The sequence below is a fragment of the Vicugna pacos genome, chromosome 12 (genome assembly GCF_048564905.1).
Source record: "Vicugna pacos chromosome 12, VicPac4, whole genome shotgun sequence".
NCBI classification, from domain to species: Eukaryota; Metazoa; Chordata; class Mammalia; order Artiodactyla; family Camelidae; genus Vicugna; species Vicugna pacos.
In genome coordinates this window covers 23,012,334-23,038,223 of record NC_132998.1, presented here as the reverse complement: position 1 = coordinate 23,038,223, position 25,890 = coordinate 23,012,334, and the positions used below count along the sequence as shown (strand labels likewise).

General features: G+C 41.5%; 1 protein-coding gene across 1 annotated transcript in view; it reads right to left on the bottom strand.

Annotated features, from left to right (window-relative positions):
* Positions 1 to 1,003: 1,003 nt before the first annotated feature.
* The window catches only part of IRAK3 (interleukin 1 receptor associated kinase 3), a 42,375-nt gene continuing 17,488 nt past the window's right edge, over positions 1,004 to 25,890 (bottom strand). Inside the window, exons 4-12 of the mRNA XM_031683117.2 lie at positions 25,245 to 25,299; positions 23,683 to 23,834; positions 20,007 to 20,071; positions 16,585 to 16,699; positions 15,635 to 15,753; positions 3,344 to 3,542; positions 2,960 to 3,022; positions 2,701 to 2,865; positions 1,004 to 1,963 (exon numbers count right to left, since the gene is read on the bottom strand). Coding sequence (XP_031538977.1) covers positions 1,448 to 1,963; positions 2,701 to 2,865; positions 2,960 to 3,022; positions 3,344 to 3,542; positions 15,635 to 15,753; positions 16,585 to 16,699; positions 20,007 to 20,071; positions 23,683 to 23,834; positions 25,245 to 25,299 — 1,449 coding nt within the window. The 3' untranslated portion in view covers positions 1,004 to 1,447. The remainder of the gene's footprint in view (positions 1,964 to 2,700; positions 2,866 to 2,959; positions 3,023 to 3,343; positions 3,543 to 15,634; positions 15,754 to 16,584; positions 16,700 to 20,006; positions 20,072 to 23,682; positions 23,835 to 25,244; positions 25,300 to 25,890) is intronic.

The following is a 25,890-nucleotide window of genomic DNA, read 5'->3' as shown; positions in this document are numbered from 1 at the left end:
CTCCCCGTAGATGTCCATGTCCTGATCCCAGAAACTAGTGAATATATGACTTTATAGGAGAAAAGGGATACTGCAGATGTGATTAAATTAAGGATCTTAAGATGCAGAGATTTTCCTGGATTATCTGAGTGGGACCAAAGCAATTACAATGATTCTTTGGAAGCCAAAGGAAGAGAAAGAAGTGATGAAGAAGAGTTCAGAGAGAGAGAAAGAGAGAGATCTAGATTTAAAGATGTTATGTTGTTGGCTTTAAGGGTAAAGGAAGAAGCCATGAACCAAAGAATGCAGACAGCCTCTAGAAACTAGAAAAGGCAAGGGAACATTCCTCCAAAAGGAATGCTGAGGACTTCTGACCTCCAGGACGGTAACATGAGTTAATTTATTGTTTTAACTCACTAAACGTGTGCTAATTTGTTACAGCAACAATAGGAAACTAATACAGGGAGCTGACAATCTAGTAAGACAGATAACATAGGCAACTTTGATATAATTCAGCAAGTGACAAGTATAAAACAGAAAGACAAAGAAATTGCTATGGAAATGCTGATTAAAGTGAGTAATGTTGGCTGGAGAGATTAGGAGAGCTTCCTGGAGGATGGTAGTTGTGGTGGGCCCCGCAAGATTTAGTACGGGTGCAAAAGGGGGAGATCTAGTACACAGCAGGAATAAAGGCACAGAATTAGAAGGTACAGAATTAAACAAAAAGTTGACCTAGGCCTTTATGACCAGTCATTAGGAACAAAAATTACTTGGTTTTAAAACCAATGTATTTCATACATTCTACTCAGGATATAATAGCATCTAAGTATGTAAAAAAAATTGTAATAATAATAGTCAACAACTACATTATATGAGATACACTATCCTAAGAGTTTAAATACAAAAATACAGATCTTGGGCATGTCTTGGCCAAGGGTGACCCCAGCTCATGTTCAGGCAGGCTGACTTAATAGGGATGAACAGAAACATCCTCAAAGTCAATCGAAATAAGCAAAATGGCAACTCTTTAAAAAGGCATCTATTAACATTTACAGATAAGACATTTCCCACAACCTCTGCAAGCAAGCTAAACCAAAGCAATGGAACCCAACGGAACTGAACGTACTTAGCAGACTGGAGGCTCCAAGGACTCACATGGATGTTGATGGAGAAGACGTTGGAAAACAGTTCCTTTCTGGCAGATTTTCACTGTGTTGATTGTCTGAAGTCAGCGTCCATGATCTTATGTAATTTTGGATGGTTCTAATTTACCCCATGTGTGATAGCGAGGCAGTGATCCCACTAAAACAAAGTTTTAAGCCACTCTTTTCTGTGAGTTGGAAAGGAAGGGATGGAATGGAATTGTTGAGACTGTTAATCTGCATTACCCAAACTCACCATCAGTCACCCTCTTGGCATGACTTATGAAGACAGCGTCTTCCCAAGATGAGACCTGTACTCAGGCGCCTCAGCGATCCTCGCTTTCTTCTTTGTCTCTTGGTGAAACTGATTCTTTTTTGTACTGTTCACACTCATTCCAGGAAAGTCTGTGAGAACAGCTTGTCTCCACTGGCCTGCTCTTGTGGGGATGGCCTGGAGCTTCTGCAGAAGGGTCCAGAGTCACCCCAGGAGCCCCCGAGTCCTGGCCTGGAGCTGCATGCTTTGGAGACCAGCTTTCTCCACAAGGAGAACTGGGCACGTGGCAAATGTCCTCATTTCTCCTACCCCCTGTCTTCCTGTCAAAGCCCAGAAAGGTAACCTCAGACTGGCTGCATTCTAAGGGAGTTTTCTGAATCTCTTCATCTTCCCTTGAATCTTTACCATGAGGCAGCAGTTGATTATTCTGGCTTTCATCATCTTCCACCGGAATACTCGGTACATTGTCAAAGAACAGAGGAGAAGGGCTCCTGAAGGACTTGAGGGACGTGGGAGGATCTTCCGCAAAATACAAGCTGGCTTGAGTACTTTCAAGAATAGTTAGGACCTAATTAACCAAGAAGCAAACAAACATGGAGTGAAGCTTGAATTATCTTTCCTTTTACCTTTTTTTTTTTCCTGTCTACCATTAAGGAATATTCTCTTATTCTCATGAAATAAATTTGATCATAGAATTCGGAATGAGAAGGAATTAAGGATTAGCTAAACGTCTTTATGTTAATAAGCAAATTCAGTGACTTGAAGCAAAGTAGAAAAGAAACCGCACTGAATTAACTATCAGGAGACCTGACTTTAGGCCTACATTTGCCACCAACTACTTTGTGACCTTGGATGAATCTCTTACCATTTTTTACTTCAACCGTATTATGTGGAGGACTGGAGGTACACTAATAAATATTTGTTTATGATAAGCAACTAAATGAATAGATAATTAAACTGATGGACAAATGAGTAAATTTTTTAAAAAATCAATAAGGGAAATACATACTGCATTTTTAATGTGCCAGATCTCGTAATGAATGTTGAATAAAATATTCTCTCCAAGTTACTCACATCTTTTCATTAAATTTTCTGTGGCTGCTCTGGGTCCACCCAATAATCCCCTCTACCAGAGTACCAAACGATGTGGCTTTTTGACCTGGAAAAGCTGTTATTTGAGAATTCTCCGCTGGGGGCTAGACTTGTCTCACTGGCAAAGATTTCATTTAGATATGTAATTTATCCAATTTAGATTTTCCATGGTTCCATGGAGTCAGTTTTTAATAAAGCCACTTGTATACGCACTTCATCCATCGACGGTCTTATCTTTGCCCGTGTCGCAGCACACTGGCCTGCCAAGGAGAACAGCCTGGCGGAAAAGTTCTGAGGACAGGGATGCACTCTCTTATCTAGAAATGAGATACAGGAATCGAGGCCTCTCTTCTCCATCAATTCTATAAGGAGATCCCTCTGGGAAGAGAGGAAAACCACCTCATTATTTAGAACTCAGAATCCAACAGATAAGTGACTAAGAGACAGGGGCAGAAATGGAGACAGTTCTTACCAGCTGGACGTGCTTTGGGTCATCTAACACCACTTTACAACCCGTCAGAACTTCCATTATTACCTACAAAGGACATAGAGAAAGTCAGCCCAATGCCATTAATATTATACACACAAAATGATTACATTATTATAAATATTACTAAAATCTTAAATACATACCCATAATTAGTTTTGACTATTAACTTCAATAATGAATTTAGTTCACTCTAATTAATGATGTTATATTTTATTACTTGACTGATTACACAAAATTAACGTGTAAGACAATGAGCAACCAGAAATTAATAGGCCTAAAAGTTAAAGCCTTTAAAATCATTCTTAGAATTTAGAGCTTTCCTGGCAATCAGCCCACCTCCTTTGTTAACTGGTAGTTGGTACTCACAATTCCAAAGCTGTAGACGTCGGTTTTAACGGAAAGTTTGCCCTGCCTGATGTACTCTTCTGGCATGTACCACAGATGTTTACTGCTACTGCTGGTCATGCTTATGGTAGAGCTCTGATGTTCCAGGTGGGGTCGGAAGTGTGCCATGGCAAAATCAGTTAGTTTGGGTTGAAACTGATCATCCAGAAGTATGTTTGCACTGAAATTGTGATCAAGGACAAACAAGACACAAACATCATAGAGGCACCTCCGTGAAAAGCAACAGGACAAGCTCACCTTCATACCTGATCAGTTCCAAACAAAGCCATACCTAAATTTTCCATGAACTTTTTTCAGGACATTTCCTCACCTTTCCTAAAATATAAATCCAAGTATTGTGTGCAACCTATAACAAAAACCTGACCGAGGAACAGCAGGCATTTCCAATTTACAGGCACGTGTAAGGAGGTGATGGATAAAGCTGATGCTTTGTCAACAGGAGAAATGAAAGTTAACCCACACCGCTTTCCTTGCATTCTTCTTACTTGTAATGAGGACGTTAACTGAGTTTTAATCAGCTAACAATTGTCTGTTATGTGCACAGGGCTGTGTTGTGGAATGCTCTGCTTAGAGCCACTAACCTGCAATTATCTGAGGAATTTTTGGTAGCCTCTGCCTTCCTGATGACCCTATTCCATTGTTCCAGCCCTACAGCTGTTTTATCTTTGAGTCTTTTTTAAAATACAAATAACCCCCAGAGGCAAAGGCAAAGTGCTCGAAGTCCGGTTTTTGCTACTTGGCACACAGAAGCCGCCATAATCACTTGACATCTTCGCTGAGAGTAAGCAGCGGCTTCTTTTATCTTCCAAGGGCGGTCTCAGCAGGGACAGGAAGGGATAAGCTTTTCACAGGGTGCACTCCCGGGGTGAGTCCCAGCTCTGCCTTTTCCTGGCCCGTCAGCTGCTTCATCCTGCAAACCTCAATGTCGTCTTTCCTCACACGGGACGTGAGGGAAACAGAACTCACAGAACTGATGCGGGGGCACGTAGACAGCCTGGCACACGGGGGTGCTCAGTACTGGTAGCTGAGATGAAGACCAGCAGCTTGTCATAAGAGGGGAGATGGATGCTGATGAAAGAAGTGGGTGGACCCGTGAGAAAGCCACCAACTTTTCCACTTAGGGCTGTTCCGAGCTTGCTTTTTCCCCCCTGGAACTGAGGCTTCTAACAGTAGGTCTGCCCACCCAAAATGCCACGTGGGATATTTGCAGCACCACACGTTGTTATTAAACGTGGTAACAGCTGCAGGATAAGAACAAGATATTCTTAATCTGGAACAAGTACTCGATTTCACGGAAGTCCCAGAAGTTCCTGCTGTCCCCGCACTAGCAAGCCCGCAGCAGATCCTAGTTCTGAAGTCTGAACTACAGGTGTTATTATGACTCAGACTATTCTGAGTCCTACTTCTACTTAGAGGACCTGACACTAAGGCCTTGAGAATTCTAGTCCAGACTTTGTCCAAGACTGAGTTGATAACAGACAAAAATGACAGGACACCCCAGGGCCCTTAAGGATAGAGAAAGATGTGCTCTATACTTGATTTCATTCTCCCCGCTCTACAAGCGGCAGGAGAATTGCAAAATCCAAAGAGCCTACCTCGTGCCTAAGCCCGAGGGCCCTTACCTGTTGTGCAACCCTTGCATTTACCAAGAGAAAGTCAGAGAGGGCCTGCCCCTTGAGGCTTGTATCACTAAGCACAGTCCTCATTTTCCTCCCCGGATACTTTAAACCTAGCAGCTTCTAAGGCCAGCTGGGGTCTCACAGGGAGCCGTCTATGTTACTCCTTGCCTGTTCTGTTGTGTTCTCACTTGGAGAACAGTACTGGCTATCCTGAACCTCTGAAGATGGGGAACACGCCAGAGCCAGATCTACCTTCGCTGCAGCTCTAGATAAGAACAGACATTTAGTTCACGGTGACTTCTTCCACAGGTGTACACCTCACTTGTTCACATCAAGGCTGGGGCTTCTGGAGATGCCCTGACCATCTCAGAGTCCTGCGGTATTTAATACAGGACTTTGCCAGGTGTGCCAGAAAAGGAGGTGGGCAGAGAAGTTCATTAACTCTTGTTACCAGGACCGAAGCTTCTGCCCCTCCAGCTTCTGCCACCCTGAGAGCCTGGCTCTCTTCCACCCCACTGCCCTACCACTGCCCTCTGCCACTTTATTTTGGCATAAGAGGAGGATAGCAAAGATCTTAATGTCATATTTTCAATGTCAAACATCCCGTCCTCTTCTTCCTCAACCCCAGCTTTAAAGAGGGCATAAAGCCACAACTTAAAAGAGAATGCAAAAAAGCTGAATTTTTGAAATACATAGAACCCCTGAAGAATGGGTCTTTTCTGAGTACAGAAAAAAACAGCAACACTCATAATGTAATCCATGTATTTGACCTTGATAAAAACTGGTGTGAAGTTTTCAGCCACTGGTGACTCATGTTTCTGTAAGAGCTGGGCAGAGGGGAGCTGAGTAACCACAGCACGTTACACAATAAAACCCACAGACGACTTCGGGTCAGTGAGAGGCCATCAATAAGAATGCGAAATTGTTCCAGGGCACTGATTTACACTTTGACTAATGATATTTGGTGAAAAGACAAGTTGTTTACTAGCAGGCTTTAGTGTATAACATAAATTTTGAGACCAGAGATTTACTGTGTCCTAAATAAAGGTTAATGGTAGCTGAGGAAGAAGGATGTTCTGTTTTAGGAAAGTGGGGATTGCAAAAGGCCCTTCAACAATGAATTCTACCCGAATTCTTGCCTCTGCCTCAACTTTAAATACAACGTTCAAACACAAAGTGCCTTCAGCTACCATGCAGGTCAACTGAATATATTTATTCTGGAGGGGGAGCATAAAAACAGACTAACAAAATTAAGGCAGCATCAAATAACTAACATCATGTAACAATATAATGCAACAAGAGGGCAGCAGCCAAAGAGACAGAAGAGAAACATCCAATGGCCTACACCTTCAGTTCAGTGTTTCTACAACCAGTGTCTTTTCTTCTTCCCCACAAGGCTGCTTACTGCAGCAGAGACCATCACCTCTCTCGATAACTCTTCCAGCAGAAGGACTAGCAGTGGTACACTAAGGTAATGGGGAAAATCCTACACAAAATGGTGACTCTATACTCTGATTATGGGGGTGTTACTTCCTCTCTCTATTGCTAGGGGTCTCTAGGACAATTCTTTTTGGGAACCTAAACACCCCCCAAAGGATATGAGAATTGGTTTCTTTGTTCACATTTGTCTCTTAATTTCATTACAGTTGAAGCCAAAGGGCCTTGGATTTAAAGCAAGATGATACACCCAGACTATAATGCAGGATCTGACTTTAAGTGCAAATATCATGTTTGACATGTAAGAGCATGATTGGTTTTTAAAGATGTACACACACATACACACATACATATATACATATATATACGGTTTTTTTTTTTAAATTTTAGGGAGAGTTATTGGTACTCAGTAGCCTAGCCCCCGAATGCCTGGCAACTCTTAGGAAAAGTCCAGACTTCACTCAATTGGCCCCAGAGATAAAGAGCACCCACTGTGCTCTCCATGACAGCCTGAAGCAACAGGACAGCTTGCTGTCTGTGTTAATGCTGTCGCAATACTAACCCCTCACCAGATGAGGCAAGACGTGATTTCTCCAGGAACCTGCAGATTACTGGAGAAAGGCATACACACCCTCCACAATTCAGCATGCAGTGATGCTGAAACCCTTTATTCCCCCTTGGATCGTGCAGCTCTCTCTCCCTTTCCCACTGGACCTAGGCAGCACTCAGAGATCGTATTATAGCATGTTTTTGGCTTTACTGATGCCTTATGAGTCCTAGGCTGCGTGAAGTCCCAGTCAATAAGGAGTGTTTCTCCAATAATTGTGAAATTTTATCGCTAACCAAACTAGCACAGCTTCCCTAAGCCCCAGTTTCCTTGTAGATAAAAACATTTGATGACTCTTACCTCACAGGGTTGTTATAAGGGTTAATGAGAAAACATAATCAGAGTGCCTGATGCACAGAGAGGGCCTGGAAATGTCCTCTGCAGGATGCAGCTGGCCATCATCCATCCTACACCCACCACCGCAACTTAAAGTCCCACAGGACTTTGTTGGGTGTCTCAAGAAGTCCAAGGACACCCAATTGGATGTAACAAAGGTACAGGGGGTTGCAAGATAACCCTGGAAATCTGAGGACTCTTGGGTTCAAGGCATCAATTGAGTTTCAAAATAGTTCCAGAGAAGTTCTGGAAGAACCTGACCGAACTAATATTCCCAGATGTTTTAAGACATGGAGAAAAAAATATACATATTGTATATTGGCATACATGCATTTATCCGTGTATATAAATAAATGAATATTGGGGTTTAGAGACAGCAGTGGTAAGTAAAATTAATAGGGGAAATTTTAATTTATGTACTATTTGTTTTGGTATCCCTTAGGGGAAAAATGAACATATCTGGATATTTTAAAAGAAAGCAGGCACTGATGGGAAAATAGGAAAATCTGAGGAAAAAGAATTGCTTATATCTAAAATGTTTCTGAAAGACAAAAGTAGTATTTGTGGGTGGAGAAGGAGAGGGAGGAGACTGGTTAATCAAACCATCAGTCAGACAAACACCTGCATTCCTTGCAGGCCGTTCGTCCCAGCTAAACGCTGAGCTGGAGCCCGGTGGCCTCGCCACACACGTCAGGTCTGGGGGCAAAGGCAGGAGGAGCCTGGGGCCGGGCGCAAGGGTGACAGGGTCACGGGAAGGAGACAATCTGTGGGTCTCCCACTCTTCCCCACAAAGGAAATTCTCCATTGCCTTACTATGACCACAAGTCTCTGATCAATTTCCACTCTTAAAAAAATTCATTTTTAAGCAAATGGCTTCTTCCTTCCTTTCTTTCTTAGACCACCTCTTGTGTATGAAAGACTGTTTCATTTGGCAGGAGACGGCCGTACTGATGAGAGGACACGATCTTATAGGAAACGTTAGAAGTGTTCACCAAGATTATCTCCTCGCTTTGGCAATATTAACAAGAACAAGAATGTCTGGGATGAAAAATGTCGAGGATAAAAATGCATTTCAACTTGAAATTATTCATAAATGTGAAAACAATTAAGCTCTCTAAGGGATACGATGCAAATAACAAATTACTGCTTTCAGATGCTTTTATGTGATCCTGTAATTCAAAAACATCCTCGTTTCCCCAATAAAAATGTAAGGGTCCTTTGCCAAGAACAGAGACTTCAACTCTTCAAGAGTCTTTCCCTTAAATTTTTTCCTCCTCAAATTCCACCATCTGGAAATGAATTTTGTTTTTATGATATTCTCTTTGAAGAGTTCAGATTACTAAGACATTTTTGGCCTAACTAAACCAGCAGATTTCTCGACAATATCTTTGAACTGTGGGCTCGGCTCCCTCCCTGGGTGTTCTGCAGCTGCATCCTTGACAGTGTCTTCCTGAGAAGACTTTTTGCTCTCTCTGCTTGAACAAGGTGAGGCTTCTGAAGGCAGACCCTCAGGCCTAACCTCCCCCTCAAAGTCGGGCACCTGCTGCCATTTCACTAGGAGTCCGATGTCAGTGTTTCCAAATTTGCACATACTAATTATGTCCTCCTCTCCTGCCCCATTTCCCTGTCTCTGCTAATGAAGGCAACATGCTCCCAGGAGTCCTGGTCAGGAACGCTTAATTTCCTAATAAGAGCATGTCTGTTGGACTCACACGAGCATGGACCCCACCTGCTCTCCTCCACCTACAGACCTGTGACTGAGGCAGGTAGCTAACCTCTGTAAGTCTCAGTCTTCCCCTCTGTCACAACGATAATAAGACCAATGATGCATAAACTCAGGGTTGTTGGGAGAAACTGGTAAGTTATTCAGTTGGTTGTTACATCAAGCCTGACACCCCCTGGCTTCCACTAAGCTCCCCAGTACGTCTGCAGCCTACCAGCAACCTTGATTGTGTCAACCTTTACCAGACTGCTTACTGCTGTCTGGGGCTTTCTTTACGTTGTTCCCTTACCTGCAGAACACTCTCCTCCCACTTATTTTCACCCAACTCCTCTATGCAGCTTGATTCACTTCCTCCATGAAGCTTTCACTCCACTGCGCTGAACTCCTTTCCAAGTGCCTACTGTACGCCCTGCACTATACCATTTGGCACTTCCTCAAAGACCAGCTTACATTGTTTACACAAGCATAATGCTGAATCCACAGAAGATACTAAGTAAACATCTGATGATATAATCAGTTGGTAAATTCAGAGGATCTGAAACCTGTAGGCAGCCTTGGAGCACCCAACATATGGCAAATATGTGGCCCAAATGTTGCCAACACACCCTCCCATTCTTGACAGACATCACTAATTGAGCTTAGAACGTACCCTCCCCAGATTCCCTTTCCACACAGCAAATGGAAAGCAGTTACCAAACAATCAAAGATGGAATGTGAGACGAAAGTGATTTGTCATCGCTGCTAGAGTAGAATCGCTTTTTTTCATATGAGGTAAATGAGCCCCAGCTGGTTGAAGTGACTTGTTCTATGCAAAACAGCTCGCGCTAAAGCCTAGCCCTCCTATTTCCCTGTTCAGTGCTCTTTCAATTTACTACAGTTAACTGAAAGAAACATCTTTTTATTCAGCTACTCATAAAAGATTAAGAAACTGCCAATTACAAAGCAGAAATGAAATGAGTTGTCTCTCTTCTTCTCTTTAGCTGTACATAGATTATTCTGGTGGCAAAGTGGTGGCTAATGGGTGAGTCACCCGAAGATGCATTTTAGCTTAACACGGGGCGGGGGGCACCCAAGTAGAGCTCTAATGACGTGCTGTGCAAGGGTCCACGCACAGGCTGGATGAGATACTTGAGTCTCCATGAGGTGGGAGGAACCACACTCATTGCCAGACCCTGGGCTGTGCTTTACAGAGATGACCTCATTTCACCCTCACGACCCTGGGAAGAAGAGCAGTGGTTTCAGTTCCAGACAAGGAAACTCAGCCTCAGGGGGTTTAAGTAATTTACCCAAGCTCACACTGCTGGAAGGTAGTAAAGCGGGGACTTGTACTGAGATCTGAGAGACCCCAAAGGCCACACACAAGAGACGGGGGCGGGGTGGGGGCAGCAACGAGATCACAGGGTGCTTGCTGGAAAAGGGGAAGGACAGGGAAGAGACTGGGGAGGGATGTTTCTGGAAAACAGGCCTGTCAGGACTTTGCTAACCTGCTCAAGGGTGAGCAGGTGTCTGGAGGTGCCTCCCGAAACATATCTGGGCTCATCCTCACCCCAAAGCTAATCAGGGTAAAGCGTGGCCAAGGTTTAAGAAAATGTGGGGCCACGTCATTCTCCTGCACGACTCCCAGGTCGGCGAGTATAGAGCACAGTACAAAAACAGGCAGTTGTAATGGCAAAGCATTTGAAAGCAAGGAGAGGTCCCAGCTTGAGGTTACCCCAGTTGGCTCTGAATGTACAAGTGAGAAACTTGGCCTGAGAGCGTGAGGCAGGACCTGGGCTGGACCCCAGACTTCCTGTGCTCTCTGCATGTCACCCCCAGTAACAGCACTGCCTGTCACTGAGACAAAAGGTGCTGCTCATACTTTGGGCACCAGGCTGCTGAAGAATGACTGTACAATCTTCACAAATTATTCCAAAAACCACAGAGGTGTAAGATTATCAAGCTTCTCTGTAGACAGAATTAATTACAGAGAATGACTGAAATGAAAATTTGGGATACCATTCAGTACCCAGAGACCCCTTCTTGGAACTTCTGATTCCCTGGTTTGAGGTAGAAAGGTCTGATGCCAAGTTATTTTCTTCTAATAAATTTTACTTTTATTGTTAAGAGTAGACATAATCCTTAAGTAAGAATTTTAAAAACATAAAGTAAAAAAAAAAATAAGCTATTATGTGAAAATCCACAGTCTCTCCACCTAACTAAAGACTTATTTATATTTTGGCATATTTCACTTTTAATCTTTTTTTTTTAAATTCAGGAATTTGTAGCTCTACAAAATTATCGTTGTGTGCTTACAGTTTGGCTTTTTTCATTTACTATCACTTGATGTACATTGTTCCATGTTGCTTCATACAATAAAAAAACGTTTAAAAATGTCAAATGACGCATGATAAACCCTTCTGTGAGTCATCAGTCTGAGGCCGAAATGCAGAAATGAAAATAAAGGTAATACTATTTTCCATTTCTCACTTCAACAAAAACAGAGCCCTGACCTAGCCATAGAAAAGGTCACCATTTAACACAGTTTGAGATCCTTTTTTTCAGCCAATTATCAGGGCTGCATGATAAAATGACCTCTCTCCTACAAGTTTCCTTTCCCTGCAAAGAATGATAAAATTAATATGACAAAGGCAGAAGAGTAGGGATTTCCGACCTTCCTGAAAGCACTAGGCTGCACACAAAGGGACCAAGAATCAGGGAGGCCCAAGTTTAGAGCAAAGTAAAGGATTCATTTAAAAGAGATGCAGGAGGGTAATCTAGGTCAGCCAATTCACGTTTGGCCAAGACTGCTGGGAACTGAGCATCATAAATATCTGACAGCTGTTCAGTGCCCTGAGTGAAATGAGTTGGTCTCATTCCAGTTTCTGGAGAGCAGGTATGCAAAGCAAAGGGGGAAGTCTACTGCTATAGTCGGCACTAACTAACATCTTTTCCTGGCAGGCCCAGCAGAAAGGCCAAAAATTCAGTGGCTGCAGAGGGGGCTGATTTGCTTTGGAACAGACAGGGACACACGGATGAACACTTCTGAAACCATAGTTCTCGAATCCTTGTCCATAGTCCTAGAACTCCACGCCCTGATACAGGCCTGGGTGGGTGTCATCTGTGGATGGTTCTGTTTGAGTCCTCGAACCCTCTGGAAAACCCAGAAAGGCAACAATCAGCAGCAGCCTTTTCACCCACTGAAAAAAAAATACACTGCTGGCTGGATTTCCAGCTCCAGCCCTGCCTCTTCCATGAAATTCTCCCTTCCTCTGATCCACTCTCTCGGGACTCTGTATTGATATTACCTCTTGGCCATTCTGTCTAGCAGTGTTATTTAAATGATTTTATCAATCGGCACATCCAGACAAGTACCTGGGATAACGGCCTGGAAGAAATGGCCTCCTTTTAAACTGTGAGACCACCGAGGAGACTCCAGAATCTTCCTGCTCCCATCTGTACCCAGAGAGAAGCCTCGGAGTTCCTTGCAAGAGCCTAGCTTCTCAAACTCAGGTCCTCAGCCTAGTAAGCAATCAGGGCTCCATCCAACCCCCTCCCCACCATTCTCCTTACTTTCTCCAGTCTTATTGTTCCTTATTCTCCAACCTCATCCTTTCCTCTCCAACCAACCAACTTGTCCTGCTTTCATTATACACCTGGCAGTTCTTTCCTCGGCCCCTTTGAACATACAGCCTCCACCGGGAATATTCTCTTCCTTTCTTTGAACCAATCTATGGCTGTGACCCATCTCCTGCAAGACTCGGCTAGGACTATCTAATTAGAAGTAGGTTTCTCAGACCACTCACACACTGTGTGTATTCAGAGCTGCACTATGTATTTTCCATGCTTTCCTTATCTGTCTAATCACCAGCTTGAAGCTTCAAGGTCAAGGCTATGATCGTCAGTGTCTTCCCCAACTGTGGTCTAAAACAACGCTCTGCACACAACAGACGTTCCACAAATATTTGTGAACTAAGATGAATGTGGTTTTCAGAATGTTCTGTAAACATGTTAACATAGAAGCGATTTTTATTAAAATAGAGCTTAGTTTGTGGGTCCACTTTTCAAACATAATGAATTGAAGACAGAGATAAGTACTATGGACTAATATTTGTGTTCTCCCAAAACCTGTATGTTGAAATCTTAACCCCCAAAGTGATGGGATTGGGAAGTAGGTCCCCTGGGAGGTGATTAGGCCATAAGGGCTCCCTGTGATGAATGAGAGTAGAGCCTTATAAAAAAGACTGCAGAGAGATCCCTCATCCCTTCCACCACGGGAGGACACAGAGAAAAGACGACCGTCTATGAACCAGACAGTGACTCTCACCGGACACAGAACTGGGTACTGCCACGACCTCAGAATTCCCAGACTTCAGAAATGTGAGAAATAAATGTGTGTGGTTTGTAAGCTACTCAAATTGTAGTATTTCTGCTACAGCAGCCCAAGTGGCTAAGTAAAAAGGCTGATTGGCCATCACCTCTCTTAGCCTCTGCCTCTGCTTCCTACCACTTCTTGACCATTAGAATGGGACTGGCCATCGAATGAGTGAACACTTTCTGCCAAGCACCATATATGATCTCTCATTTAACCCCAAGAGACAGAAGTTACTATTCTTTTATTAGCATTTTGCAGAAGGAAAAAACTAAGGCTTAAAGAGATAAAGCAATTTGCTCAGGATCACACTTTAAGTGGAAAGTTTGCTTCTTAAACGAGATCTCTCTGATTTAAACAACTGTGGACACTGAACTAAAAGGAAAGGACAGCAAAAGGGCAGGGAGGAAAGTATATGAAACAGAAAAATCATGTGGTCACATTTTGCAGAGAGCCATCTTCCTAATCTTGGTGGCGGTGGTGGGGCAGTGCTGCGGCCCCTTCAGGATCCAGGGGGGCACGCATTCATCCTCCAGCCGGGGAGGGGTGGCAGCTGTTGGCTCACAGCTAAGCCCCAGCCTGGGAACTGCCCATGGCAGAAGGGAGCTGCCTCATCCGTTACAGCCCCACTCAGGGCTGGCTGGATACAGGGGAGCAAAACCCCAAGCGCCCTGCCTCCCGAGGGACCAGCTTTGACGGGCCACCCCAGCTGCAGCAGTCCCCGCGGTTCTGCCGCAACAGCCCAGCTCAGCTTCCCCAGCTGCCCAGTTCTGCCTTCCTCCTCCCTCCCTCCCTACTGTTACTCCTGAGGGCACTCTCAGAAAAATCCCCTGCAGGCAAACCTCTGCCTGGAGCTCTACTTTCAGGAAAGGACTTGATAAATCAGTCACACAAAAGGAAATTTTTAAAGACTAATGGATTACTTCTTGGGATTAAAAATAAGTTCATGCTCACTTTATGTCTAAATCAAAGGAAGAATAGGCACAGCAAAATTCCAGACACTTACTGATTTATTTACTCAGAACACACATTTGGCACTACCATGCTGTGCTGAGCTAGCTGCGAGCTAGGAGGAAGGGGGTTTGTTTTAGGTTGAGGGTGGCACCTCAGCCCTTTGGAACCAACCCCAGTGGGTGATTCCACTGCTCCCTGAGGCTCTGACTGCCCATCTTGTCCCAGGTCCTATGAGGGTACACCAATTTTATGCTGATTCTATAAGGCCACTAGCAGTTGATGAATTAACCACATTGCAACAGGAGCAGATATCCACGGGTGGTTCCCCTCTCCACCTCCCCCCACACCTGCACCCCCATCCCCCCAGGAAAAAGTAAAACCTAGAAGTCTTTTTATATGGAGTTCATTTCACCAGAAAAATAAAGCAATCAGTCCCTCTCCTGCTCAACTTGAAAGCACACTAAAAGCTTTTTTCAAAATACTGGGTGATGGTTCAGAAGAGGGAGAGCCTTTTAAATGCAGTCTTCCCTGCTATTCAGCAAAGGTCTATTTACGCACTTTTGGACAGGTTCATGACGCAGGGCACACGGGAAATATTCACGGGGGGGTTTTGCTACAGGGTACCTACTCTCCGCCTGGGGGATTCTTTATGTCTGCTAAAGAAGAAGAGAGATGGAAGACGTTGCTTCTCATTTTCTCACATCTCAAAAATGCACAGTAATTGCTGTCCGGCCTGTCACAGGTGAACACATAAAGCTACGAGGCAGCAGGCTCGCTGGACTCGAAAGGCACCGGAGACTCAAGGACAAAGGATTTAAATCGCCCGTTACTACTGTCCTCTTGTGAGGAATCCCCGTATAAGCCACTCAGTCCTTCCTTAGACCTCAGCTTTCTTTTTTTTTTAAAACATGAGATGAATACAGGTTCATTTCACAGTGTGCTATGAGATAAAATTAGTAAAACACACAAAATTGTCTATCCTACATTGTTCATTAATAATCCCCAAAGATAACATAAACTCTCCCATTGGCAACATAAATGTAGCTTTAAAAATTTGGTAGACATGTTTTCCTTAATAAAAAGGTTAAGATTTTAAATACTTTGATGAGAGTTCTTAACAAACGCAGAAACATGCCAGGGGAACTAGACAGAAAATGGGGTGAGGTCCGACCCTCCTGTGATGACAAAGGGGCTTCCAGGTGTAACCTAAAGCCCTGGGATGATTTACCTCGATATACTGCCACAGATGACGGAGCACGGCTCGGCGCTGTGCAAGTACTGCACGGCTCTGGATGTTCCAATTAATACACTGATTCGAACGTGCCAAGAGAGTGGGGCTGTGTTACCCTAAAAAGACAAGAGTAGTTGGTTTGGTTGTATTTTCTGAGAAAAACAATCCATGTTTGTATTCATCACGTAGATGTTGTCAGAATAAATTCTGATGAGGTGGGGAGAGGTGGGTGAATCAACATTTGAGTTGACCATAATCTATTTTTAATTCCAGACAGGTTTTCCTGTACTGCCGATGCTGGTTCTATGTCCCTTTATAGGCAACGAAAATATCTAAGCATTTTTAATGTTCGCTTAATTGAAATATGGCCAGTAAGATAACTATGCTTCAGAGTTCACTAAATAAGATTTTTAAATTATTTGCGGCACAACAGTGTGGGGGATTGAGAATAATGTTTTTATTCTCATCTTAACTGAAATTTAACCAATGAGGAATCGATTTTTAAATTTTGCTTTCAAGAAAAATCACAAAAGAAACCAGGGCACTTATTCACCCTTCTTCTCTTTAAGGAGTCTGTATCACTTTTATGTCTATCCTTTGTATTGAATGGTTACTTTGTGTAAGGTTATGCAAGTAACAATTATCTGAGAAATAAGGGTAGCTGATGTGAACTCACATGAGACATGTTATCAGTGAGGAGTGAGGACCCAGCAACTCTCGTGGCCACCATGTTGCACAACACACAATAGCTTAGTACTTATGCAGCCTTCTAAAAGCAAGAAATTAATTCATGGAGAAGTCCTCTATTTCCTTGTGAACCCACTCTTGGCTGTCCCTTCATGTGAACACATGTTGGCCTCTTGGTTCTCTTGGAAGGTTTCAGCAGCATCACCTCCCCAGGGCTTTAGAGGGTCAGAGTATCAGGCAGAGTAACGGATATGACTTACTACACACTGCAATCTGTCAAAGAGTGATCCATTTCTCATATACGGATAAACCAGGCAAAACTTCTCACCCTCTGTAAAATATGCCATCAACTCCAGTATGTTTGGATGATGAAACCTTAAAACAAAAGATTTTTAAATCCATCAAATTGTTTATTCCAATGAATTTCATTTCCAATGGGAAATGAACAACACTCTGTTTTGTGGGTGGGAAGGTGGGCTGGGGAATGGGTTTAAAACAGAATATAAATGTGGCCAAGGGAGAAGGACTTTCACTGGACACATGACACAGATTTGCCTTCTACACTGGTCTAAAGTGTTCTAACAAATGTTAGCCAATATCCACATATAAGACAGAAAATTAAAGAAAGTAAACAGTTCTTAAGATTTGGTGTATTGGGAACTTTATAATAAATAGAAACCAATATTTGATATTAACTAATTTTTATCAACATGAAACCCAGTATGACTTATTTATTAAATAAATAACGATAATGCAACTAAAATTATCTATTTCATTGCTTTAGCTATACATGTGTAACTAAAACACCAAAATAGAAGAGAACAGAAGACTGTTTTCATTCATCCATTTACTGACTGTTACTATGTCAGGTACTGTAGTAGGCCCCAGCCACACAGCTAAGAGACATTCAATGTCTTCACAAAGCTTGTATTGTTACCCAAACTCCAAGTGACTAGTAAAGTTTGATGTTGAAAAACATATCACTGATTTTTAAATCACAGAATTACATGTCAGTATCATATACATTTTTCAGGCTCCTTTTAAAAAAAACCCTCTTATTTCTTAGGTGCATGTGTCCTTACTGTGAAAACCAACAGAACCCAGGCAACAACTAGGAAATATAAAGCACATGAAACTCACATACTGTGAACTCAGTTCAATTCAACAATCATTTATTGAACACCTCCTATGTCTTAAGCATGCTTGAGGATATTGAAATAAATATATTTTTCAAAAAAAGGTGCTAAATAGAAAGTCCTATTATTCGTTTCTTCAGTCGCAAAACTTACCTCTGTTCCTCCTTCATCAAGAAAGAGAATATGTGTGTGTGTGTGTGTGTACATAAACACTACACAATTCCTTAAGTTGTTCCCTTAATATTAAACCAAGAAAAACTCATACTCAGGTCTCAGCTTAGATGTTACTTTTTCCAAGACGCCTACTCTGCCGCCTACCCCCTCCAATTACCATTTCCTCCTCCCTCAGCACTCTGTACTTCTGTCTTATTGTTTAACTTACTGCAACTGCCTGTTTGCTGTGTACTTCTCTCCTAACCCTACTGTAAACTACGTTCTAAGATGAGAAGGCTGTCTCTGACTTATTTACTAGCAAATGTCTGAGAAGAGAGAGGCTGAGGATGATTTAGGAAAAAAGTTGGATCTTACGAAAAAACAGCAGGCTCTGTCTCAGTTTCCTCATCTGCAAAATGGGGATAATAGCAGGATTCATCTCAAAAGATTGTTGTAAGGAATAAAGAATTAATATAAGTCAATTCTGTAGTAAAACTAAAAGACTAAAGAAATATTAGCAACATAAATGATAATGATGGCACACCAGGAACATTCAACGTCACAGAGTTGTTCATTCTCTCCAAAGCAACACACAAATGCCGCAGCAGAGTAAGTCCAAATGGATCAGATATACAAATGTAAAAGCGAAACCATAAAAGTACTTGAAAAAAGGGCAGAATTATAATTTCTCAGTGGTGGAGGCCTTTTAAATCATAATATAAAACCTAGAACTCATAAAAGAAAACATAGATTAAATCCAACTATATGAAAACCATTTCCACGTGGCAAAAACTAAAATAAGCAAAGACAAACAAAAATCTGGTAAAAAAAAAAAATTATTGATTTGATCTCATAACAAAAATAGGGCTAATTTTCTCTAATATATAAAATGCTCTTACTAACCACTAAGAAAAAAATCCAACAGCGTAATTTAAAAAATGGACAAAGAAATATTAAGATATTTCATAGAAAAGGAAATACATCTCTTAATATGAGAAGATTCATTCACCATAGAAAAAGAAATTTAAACCATTTCCACTTAGATCAGAAAAAATTAAAAGAATAAATGCTATGTTGGCAGGAATACGGGGAATAAGGCACTCTAATATATGACTAGTGTAAGCATAAATTGGTATAACTTCTACTGGAGGACAATTTGGTAATATATAACATACCATTATGTAACCATTTGACTCCACAGTTTTATTTATAAAATAAAAATGAAGTTTTATTAGATATACTCCAATAGGTATGAAATAACATATCTACAAGGTTTTCTTGTTATAGCATTATTTTTTAAAAATAAAAGATTAGGAAAAAATCTAAAAATGCATCAATAGGAAAATGGTTGATTAAATTACAGCATGGCACACAACGCAATACTAACATAGGCAAAGTGAACAATGCATTTATGCTACCTCTTGTGCAAGAAGAGGAAAGTAAGAAAACAAAATACATAGATGGCTACACAGAACATATCTCTGAAAAGATACACAAGAAACTGAAAACTCTGCTGCCTTTGGGAAAATCAGCTGCATGGCTGGATGAGAACAATGGAAGGAAATCTTTTCTTGGTTTACCCTTTTGCACTTTTGGAATTTTGAAGCATTTGAACTTAATCCTTATGCATAAGCAAAGAAATAAAGCTTGAATATAACAACCTTCATATTACAATGTTGGTTTTAGTTTCTTGTTGACTAAATGATAAATTGTATTTATACTTAGCCTCTAACATTTTGATTTCTGGTCCTGGGTATAAAAGGAGAAGGATTTAGTATAATACCTCCCTCCCCTCAACTCACATATTGATTTAGAAAACATCTGAAAAGAACATTTTCTATTTGTAAAGGGTGATGACTGAACTCTACAGGGCAGGCTTCGCTGTGCACAGCTGCAGATATGAATATATATGAAAAAGGAGGCATTTAAGTTTGTCTCCAAGGACTTTCAGGCTCATGAATGAATTTCCAGAAAATAACATGCACATCAAAAGCACCCGATTTCTTTGTCTAAAACTCTTGTCCAGAAGAGGGTTATACTGATGAAATGGTTTCTTGACTGGAATGTCTCTAAGAAAGGGGGGAAACGGTAAAACATACACAAGTCTAATGTTCTAAGAATTATTTTACATTCAGTCATGTTAGTCACACATGATTTAACCCACTTCTTTGTGATGGTTTCTTCTTAAAATACGTTCAAGTGAATTATGTAAATGGTCTATTTTAAAATGTACTCTAAGGAATATACTAAAGCAGATGTCAAAAATTTACCCATGTTCTAACATCCAAACCCACATTCATTAAATGCCAACTACGCCAAGCTCTGTGCTGTAGAGTCAAAGATGAGCAGATGAAAAGCAGGCCAAGGGGAGAAATCCGAGGAAAAATACTCACAGAAGTAAAACTTCAAGCTCAGACAAAAACCTCTTCCATTGTTTCTTACATTGCATTTTTTTCTCCTAAATATCAGAGAAAAACAAGAAAAAAAGTAAGGAAAGGATCTCTCTACTTCTGAGATTCTTAACCTAGGGTTTCTAGTCTCCCTGAAATTACATAGACTTTTTGGTATAAATGCATATGAACATTTTTCTGGGGGAGGACCCTTAGCTTGCATCAGACTTTCAAAAATCCACTAACCGCAAAGCAGACTTGGAACCACTGCTCTTGAATCAGAAGTTTTTCATGAAATGTATCATGTTGCCATATTTTATATTCAAACCCTCTCACCATATTTTGTACACATTTACATGAATTCAACGATGTTTTATGTATCAAAGAAAATCCCATGACAGTTAGAAATTCCTCACTTGATCTCAAAGAATCCAGGTTGGGATGGTTGTATTCTGATTAGAAGTGATTTCAATAATTTCACATTTATGACCTGGGTTATTTGGATGTCGGCTCAAGTTTACCTTTGTATTAATTGTGAAAAAGATGGGCTCACTAAGAAAGTGAAAAATATAACTCCTTACTTCAAGGCAGCTTCAGAAGCTAGCCCAGTGCCTGACGCATGAATAAATTAAGTGAATTCAATGATATTGTTCTGAGTACCTCCACTATATCAGACACTGTTCTCGATGGCTTCACACACCTTATGTCGCTGCACGTCTCTGAATCTCAAATTTCTAACTTCTACCATGAAAGAGTTAAATTAAGAGTGCTCTTAGGTCCCATTGGTTAGAAGGTTCTGTCATTTGCAAATTGTTAGACAGGGCAGAGTTTCTAGAGCCCTCTGTCCTCAGGAATAAAGGGAGAAAAATCCAACAGGAATTCTGGGAGCCATTTTCCAAGTTAACTCAAGATGTCAGAAACAATAAACTAGGCTAACAAATCTTTTTCAAGGACCATACCATGAGAGTTTATATTTTAAAAAAAGTGTCCTGGGAGCCAAGTAGATTGGGTCTCAGGCCCACCTCTAACACTCACTATTTGTGGCTTTTTCTTACTTACCCTCCCTGGGGTGGTAGTTTTCTTAATCTGAAAAAGTGAAGGGGTTAGTTTTTGTGTTCATGCTCTCCTAGCGCTCCTGCTGCTCAAAAGTGTGTTGTGTGCACAAGGAACCTCAGCTTTCTTGGGGAGCGGGTGGGAAAAGCTGAATTTCAGGTCCCAAACCAAATGTGCTGAATCAGAACCTGCGCTGGAAGGCGTCCAGGTGGTCTGGCTGTACTAATGTAACACTTCTAGTACATTTCCCAGCCTCAGTCCCTCTATGAGGGTCCCATGTTACAGAACCACATTTCTTGTAAAAAATGCTCTGTGGCTAAGGATTCATTAAATCATCTCATTTTTCCTGGTGTGTGTGTGTGTGTGTGTGTGTGTAGGACTTTGTATAATCTCTAAGTCTTAGATAACTTTGCTACTTCCTGTCTTTTTACTAATAGTAAATAGCAACTAAATTCATGAAAAGAGCATGTGTACTTCATTCAATTCACCCAACAAACATTTACTGAGCAACTTCTCTGGGCCAGGCTCTGTAATAAGGCATTGGGATACAAAGATAAATAAGAGCTCTTTAAAGAAAACCATCCAGTCCACAGGGAGAGGTAGATGAAGAAATCAGTACTATGAGATGGTGCTGTTTTGCTGTGGCTGCACAGAGGAGGACCACCAAAACCATCCTGGAGGGGTCGGAAGCAACTGAGGAAATGATCACTGTCTTTGGGAAAAGAAGGGAACGAGAACTAGAGGAAAAGGCATCTCATTCTGAAGCCAGACTCTTAGAAGGACAACTCCCAAGAGGGAGTGTGAGTTGGTGGCAGCTGCAGAAAGAAAAGTAGACAGATGGAGTCTTTGAGGTGGTGGCCCTGGGGCTCAACCATAAGAGAATACCCAAATGGCGCCAGGGACATGCTGGCCCCGAGCAGCAGGCTTCAGTCAGGCCACCTCTAGAGTCAACACGTTCTTTGTGCTGAATGGCTGTACCCATAGGTTGTTTCGTTTTCTTATCAGACATTCATCTTCTCAGGAATCTTGAGACGTCTGCATAGAATCAGTGGGGTAAATGCAAAGTGGGGAAATAATAATTTTAAAAGGCCCTGTAATCTAAGCTGCAAAATCAGAACCAACTGAGATCCCTCCTTCTCCCCTATTTCCCTAGACCCGTCTACCAGATCACTGGATTTGCTCCATTTCACCTCACCTCTTAGACACAGTACTTTCTCCGTGCCATCCCTACCGCCTCTGCCCTAGCTTACGGTGGTTATCAACACTGGCCATGCTTCTGAACCACCTGGCGATGCCCGTCACCACCACCGCTCCTCTGACCTAGCCAGATGCTATGGGGCTCATTTTTTAAAAAACTTCCTGGGTGATTCTAATGTTAGAGTGGAGAACACTGGTGCCAGCCCTACTCATTTCTTAGTTTACACATCTGAAATATCCGTCTACCAGATCTTTCTACCTCCAGTCTAGTCCTTGCCATCTTCCCTTCAATGACCCTGCCAATTTCCAGTGCATCATCCAACCTGTATTCAGAGTTACATTTCAAAACATTAGTCTTTCATTCTTCTATTAATAAACCATCCATGGACTTCACCTATCTTGCCAGTATCATCTTCTGCCACTACATTCCCACCCTCCCACACTAAACCTTCCTCCATCAAACTACCTGTTATTCATGAGTAAGATGTATGCTTTCATGCATGCGCCTCTAGGCCTTGGTACCTGCTATCCCCTCTATCCAAAAAATACTTCCCTTGCTGCCTGCCAAAGTTCTACTTATCCTTCAAAATTCAGCTGAGAGGACAATTCTGTTCATCCACTTTTCCATTTGTTTACTGCAGAAATGCTTACTGAGTGGTTACTCTGTGCCAGGCACTCTTCTGGGTGCTGGAGGTACCAGCCCCACTCTGGCTATCTTTTATGTGCTCCCACGACCTTTTGGGCAAATCTCTGCTACAGTATTTATCATGCTGCAGTTTAACCTTTTCTCTACCTGTTTTCCCCACAAGACTGTGAGTTCCTGGAGGATGCAACTATGCTTTGTCCATCTCTGCCCCGTGCCCAGCCCAGAGAAGGAGCTCGGTAAATGTTTGCTGGCCGTTGACCACCAATGAAGAATGTGAATACTGCTTTCCTGGCTGCAGCTACTCAGCTGTATTCTAACCCCCTACTCTGATTGTTGCCTTGCTGCTCCTACTGGAAGCCTTGTTTTTCCCACTCTGGACAGTGATTGAAGGCACTACATAAAGTAGCACTGAATATCAGTCTGTGGCTTAGCCTGTGAAGCTGCCTGGAGAGGGCACTGCCCATCCTAAAAAGCCAGGAACACTAGAGCCGACCAGCACAATCTGACCATCGTAAGCAATGGTCCTGTGAGGCTTTTCAGAAAAAGCCTTTCTCAGGCCATACATCTGGGGCTTGGAAGGCTTCAACTTCTACATTCCTGCAAGGCAGGTTTCACTTCTCAGTCATTCCTCCAGTCACCTGAGGTCATATATCTTATTTCTATTTATGAAATTTTACTTTCAAGTACACCTCCTTTCAATGCTGATGAAAAATAACACATTTTAATATGAAATTTGAGGAACTAAATGGAATCGATATCCTGTGATAGTAATTCTTTCCATACCTGTTTAAATAATTTAATGGCATATGTTTGGTTTTGGATTTCCACTCTGTATACCTCAAAAATCTCCCCTTCTCCGATTAAAAAGTCTTTGTGGAAATTTTTGGTTCCTTCTATGATGTTTTGAAGGCTGATGGAGGACTTAGGCAATACTCCTTAAGAAGGAAAGTAGAGAGGAGACAAATTACGTTTGGTCTTTTTAAGAATCAACCACCATGATAAAGAACCAAGATGAGACTTCCATATTCAAAACACATCAGAGGGGCAGGGTATAGCTCAGTGGCAGAGCACATGCTTAGCACCCACGAGGTCCTGGGTTCAATCCATTAATTAAAAATAATAAATAAATAAATATAAACCTGATTACCTTCCCGCCCAAAACCAAACAAAAAAAGATGAACCAAACAAACAAAAAAGAAACACACCAGAGCCCAGTGGAAAGTCAGTCAGGAAAGGCCCAGGAACCAAGCCCATCATGTGCTCCCTGTGTGTTTGCTTGGGCTTGGCTCCCATCATCCCACAGGGCGGCTTTTTAGATATTCAAAGAACAGCAGTGTGATTCTATCAAGTTTCTAAAGAGATCAGCCAGAGAACTTAGTTGGGGAAACTTTTCCAAGATTCCGTTTCCTTGTCATTAGATCAACGGATTGCTGTTGACCCACTATGAGCCTAAAAGCAGTGAAAGAAATTATAGAAGTGGAAATCTCGATGTGACTAAATAATATTCTCCAAGCATGACTGGTAGAAATGTTTTTCATGAGCCAAAGCCTCTAAATGCCTAACTTACTTTCTCAGAGTAAATTAAGACGATGCTTCAGCTTTAAAAAAAAAAAAAAGGCACCTGAAGCAGAGATCGGGAGGAAAGACTTCAAAGGTAATCAAGTACAAATTCAAAGGGAAAAGCCTGGCTGGATCCTTCAGAGACCAATGTTGGCTGCATGTCCAAATTTAGTGTTTGATGTAGACCTTCTTTCTAAACCTTAAATGACCATAACCTTAGCTAACTTTTCTAATTCTCTTTTGAATCAAAGCAGCAGCAGATCTAGTGGCGAAGATTAGGCAGAGCAGCCTTAAATAGCCATTAAAGGTAATCAGGATGATTCAGGTAGAACTAAATTATTCCCCCTGCTGATAGAGCAGGAAAGCTGGTATGGAAAGTAACTGATTTTCATAGTGACCTACAGCATTACTCTACAATCATCTCTAAAGATTTCTCTGCAAGTTCTATGAAAATTTTTTAACACTATATTAAACCCAACATAATTTTTAAATGTCTTCGTATGACACATAAAAATAGCAAACGTGACTGACAGAAAAATGAGAAATACTCCAAAATGAAGAGGCTACAATTATGCTCTTTATTGGCCAATGAATTTTTAATATGACAATAATGTATCATCCATCAGAACTATGTGTCAGTCAAAATTGAGAATATTTTGACAGCTATGAATTTATCCTGAATCTGCATATTAATGAATAGTTAATATTTTTATTGGCTATTTCTCCCTTTAAATTCACTTAAAGGAAACATGATTTAAAGAAAAGTTGGGCTTTTTTTTTTTTACCTTTTTCTTTACGTTCAGGAATAAGAACATTATCCACTGTGACATTGGCTGCTTCCTAAGAGAAGAAATACATGTTAAAGTAATTCGATTTCATAAGTCTAGAAAAAAACAGAACCTCAACAGAAATCCGAAGCTCCCCTGGGACTATACAGTACAATAGGGTGGAATCTAAATTAGAAGAGAGCTAGTAGAAAGCAAAGTTACTTTATTTTATTCAACAGTATTCACTGTCATATATTTAAGGCTTCCATACTAACAGTAAAAACTCAAGTATCAATGTCATAATCACTCATGGTCAATTTTAAATGATTCTATTGCTGTAAAAATGATCATCACTAATTGCTTTAACTAAAACTAATATTAACATGCAAAACACCAACTAAAACAGGAAAATTAAAAGCTGAGTTAAGATAAATGTGTAACTCACAGCACTCCTAATAGTTCAAAGTCTCACCTCTGACAGACCATTGAGAGGAGAAAGCTTTTGATTCTTCAAACATTAACGAATCTCCAATTTCTAGAATCCCCAAATAAAGGAAGCATAATGAGAGCTAAAGCTTTCCTGGCTTTACAGAAGTACCACAAATACAGCATCCTTCTGCCTGATAACTTCATTCCTTATGCTCAATTACATATGCAACAGAGT